The following is a 3,753-nucleotide window of genomic DNA, read 5'->3' as shown; positions in this document are numbered from 1 at the left end:
AGATCCGCGCGGCTCGACAGCGCCGGGCTGCCCCCGTCCGTGGCGATGATTGTGATGTTGTAAGCAGAAACTTCCTCCCTGTCCAGGCTATTTTCAATTACAAGTTTGTAGGTACTCTCTGATGACGCTTCTAGTTTGAAAGGCAAGTCACCGTCAAGATTACAGGTCACTTCTCCGTTTACTCCGCTGTCCCTGTCACGAACGTTAATAACGGCCACGACTGTGCTCGGGACTGAATCCTCGGGTACCGGGTTCAAAATAGGCAGGAGGGTAAGGCTTGGAGCATTGTCGTTCACGTCTATAACTTCTATGTGCACTTTGGTGTGTGCACTCAGCCCACCTCCGTCCTTGCCTTCAACAGTTACTTCATAATATTTCACATCTTCATAATCTAGGGGACCGATAATCTTCACATCACCTGTCTTGGGGTCCAGACTGAAGAGTTGGTGAGCGCTGCTTGCGATGTCATTGAAGGAATAGGTGATTTCTGCGTTTGTACCCTCATCGCCATCAGTAGCTTTCACCTGAAAAGCTAAGGAGCCTTCTGGAAGGTTTTCTGGCACTCGAACCTTGTAAATCTCTTTGTCGAACACTGGTGCATTATCATTTGCATCTGTCACAACAACTTTAATCTGTGCGGTTCCAGATCGGACTGGATCCCCACCATCCACTGCCGTCAGTATCAAATTATGGCTTTTCTGTTTTTCACGATCTAAGTTTTTCTCCAATAGCAATTCCACGTGTTTCCTCCCGTCAGAACTCTCCTTCACTACAAGGGAGAAGAGCGGATTGGGGGTAAGTTGGTAGTTTTGTAACGAATTCACCCCAATGTCGGGGTCTCTGCCGCTGCCCAGAGGGAACCTCGTCCCGGGGGGAGTGGACTCGATCATTTCTATAGCAACAACTTCTTTGTCAAAGCGCGGCGCGTTGTCATTGATATCCTGGATAGTAATGCTCACGTGATATATATTGAAAGGGTTTTCCACGACAGTTTCCAAACCAAAGACACAAGGCGTCACGTCCCCGCAGATGCCCTCCCGATCTATCCTCTCGTTTACCCGCAGGTTTCCACTCTCTTCCTCAAGAACGAAGTATCGCTTTTCATCACCGGAGACAATCCGCAGCTGACGCGCCGGCAGTTCGGCCGGGCTCAGCCCCAGGTCCCGCGCCAGCGATCCCACCAGTGAACCCCTGCCCAACTCTTCGGGGATCGCGTAGCGGAGCCGCTCCGGCGCCGCCCGGCAGCACAGCGGCAGCAGCACGGCCAACAGCGCGACCCGCCCGGCGGCTTCTCGGCCCCGCGCTGCCGCTCGGACCTCCATTCTCCGCAGTTCTGAAGCGTGTTCTGCAGACGACCAAGCTTCCCGAGCGGCTGAATCGACACTGGAGAAAAACAACGCGGGCTGGAGCCGAGCAGGATCGCTTCTGCTTCTCTCTGCCCGGATCGGAGCGGCACTGCGCGGGCGCCACGGCCGGCGGAGTCCCTTCCCCGCATTGGCCTGCAGTGACACCCTGAGTCCGCGCTAAGAACTGCAGCCAGGATGCGCTCCTTGATGCGCTTTTGTCTTCACAGAATGACAGAACGGCCCGGGTTGGAAGGGACCTCAAGGATCATGAAGCTCCAACCCCCTGCCACATGCAGGGCCACCAACCTCCACGTTTACTACTAGACCAGGCTGCCCAGGGCCCCGTCTAACCTGGCATTGAACACCTCCAAGGATGGAGCATCCACAGCATCTCTGGGCAGCTGTTCCAGCACCTCACCACTCTCATAGTGAAAAACTTCTCCCTGACATCCAACCTAAATTTCTCTCCTTCAGCTTAAAATCATTTCCTTTTGTCCTGCTGTTATCTACCTTATCAAAGAGTAGACTCCCCTCCTATTTATAAGCTTCACTCCAAGGCTGGCTGGTAAACACCACTGTTGCCAGGAAGGCAAGATGGAAAACTTGTAAATGTCCTGAAGATATCTGTCTATGTCCCTTAGGTACTGTACTGGTACCAGCATCAACATCTTTGTCGATGGAATGGACAGTGGGACTGAGTGCTTGTGGACAACACCAGGCTGCGTGGTGCAGTCAGCACTCTGGAGGGAAGGGCTGCCATCCAGAAGGACCTGAACAGCCTTGGGAGGTGAGCCCATGAGATCCTCATGAAGTTCAATATGGCCACATGTAAGGTCCTGCACCTGAGTCAGGTCAATCTCTAACATAAATACAGGCTGAGCAAAGACTGGAGTGAGAGCAGCCCTGTGGAGAAGGTTTTGGGAGTGCTGGAGGATAAAAACTTGAATATAACTGTTAATGAGTGCTTGCAGCCCAGAAAGCCAATCATATCCTGAGCTGCATCAAAAGAAGTTTAGCTGTCAGATCAAGGGAAGTGATTCTCTCTACTCTGTTCTTGCAAGACTTCACCTGGAATACCATGTTCAGCCCTGAGGGTCACCAGCACAAAAAGTCATAGAGCTGCTGGAGAAAATCAAAAGAAATATTAAAAGGATGATCAAAGAGCTGGTGCACTTCTCTTATAAGGAACTGCAGGGAGTTGGATTTGTTTAGCCTAGAATAGAGAAAGCTCCAGAGAGAACTTACAGCAGCCTTCTGATACTTGAAGGGGCCTACAGGAAAACTGAGGAGGGACCCTATAAGGGAATGCAATGATGGGGCAAAAGGGTAAGTTATGAATCAAAAAACAGTAGGTTTAGGTTAGACATTAGGAAGAAAATATTTACAATAAGGGCAGTAAAACACTGGAATAGGTTGTCCAGAGATGCTGTGCATGGCCCATACCTGAAAGCATTCAGGCCAGGTTGGATGGAGCTTTGAGCAACCATCTAGTGGGTGGCAGTTCTGTCTGTGGCAGCAGATTGGAACTAGATGGTCTTTAAATTCCTCTCCAACCCAAAACACTTTATGTCAAGATTTCATAACATGATTTTAACTGAGCAAACAGGTTTGACTTTGTTACACTTGAAAGCCTGCTGCTGCACAAGCCCTCTCTCAGTGCTCACAAAACAACAACAACAACAACAAAAAACAGGATCTTACCTCAGTCCTGCAGTGATCTTACTGCCCTGTGGACTCACAGTGTTCCCACTGCTTTCCTATCACTGCCATAAGAAAAAAGCAAGATAGGCAGAGGGCAAAAAACCTGCACGTAAATTGTCATTTCGTTTTCGATGGTTGGATGAGCACAAGCTAAAATCAGCTTTCCCACTTACAAACGTATCACTGACAGCCAAGGAAAGTTAGGAATTCCAGTCACTGAGAAAACCACTGCAGTCAAACCAGACCTATCGGATCCCATCTCTTCCAGCATTTGAAAGGCAGCAGCACAGTATCAGTGCCATACAACCCAGCCCCCAATCACTTTTTATCTGTGTCTCTATGATGAAGCATGTCCACATCTCTTGACCAAGAGATATAATGATATCTCACCCAAGCACTAAACCCCATTCAAAGCTTTATCAACACAGCCAGTGAAGCAGAAAAGACTCCACAGAACCTGGAGAACGACCCTCATATACACCAACTCTGTTTCTCTCTTCTCTTCATATCACTGTGAAGAGATCCTTCCCTTCTTATGGATAGAAAAATATGTCCTACTACTACCTCTGACCAGTTGTCTGGTGGTAGATAATTTATATTCCTCCAAGCTGCTCCCATGCACACATCACATAACAAACAAATAATCATTCACAATGAAGAAGTACTTTGAATTCATAGAGTTTTGGGAAATAAAACAAAGCAGACA

The 3,753-nt window shown here is 48.9% G+C and overlaps 1 protein-coding gene across 1 annotated transcript; it reads right to left on the bottom strand.

The window, feature by feature from the left end:
• Window positions 1-10: 10 nt before the first annotated feature.
• Window positions 11-1,322, bottom strand: LOC122193345 (protocadherin gamma-B1-like; the record flags this gene model as incomplete). Its single annotated transcript, XM_042894108.1, has 1 exon — window positions 11-1,322. A coding segment is annotated over exon 1 (1,312 nt), but the record flags the coding sequence as incomplete, so codon positions are not given.
• Between the last annotated feature and the right edge of the window lie 2,431 nt (window positions 1,323-3,753).

This window comes from Lagopus leucura, unplaced genomic scaffold, assembly GCF_019238085.1.
Source record: "Lagopus leucura isolate 7727_CA_CO unplaced genomic scaffold, USGS_WTPT01 32838-0_obj-0_obj, whole genome shotgun sequence".
NCBI lineage: Eukaryota > Metazoa > Chordata > Aves > Galliformes > Phasianidae > Lagopus > Lagopus leucura.
Note: the sequence above shows the minus strand (reverse complement) of the source record. Positions and strands in the feature narration are given on the sequence as shown.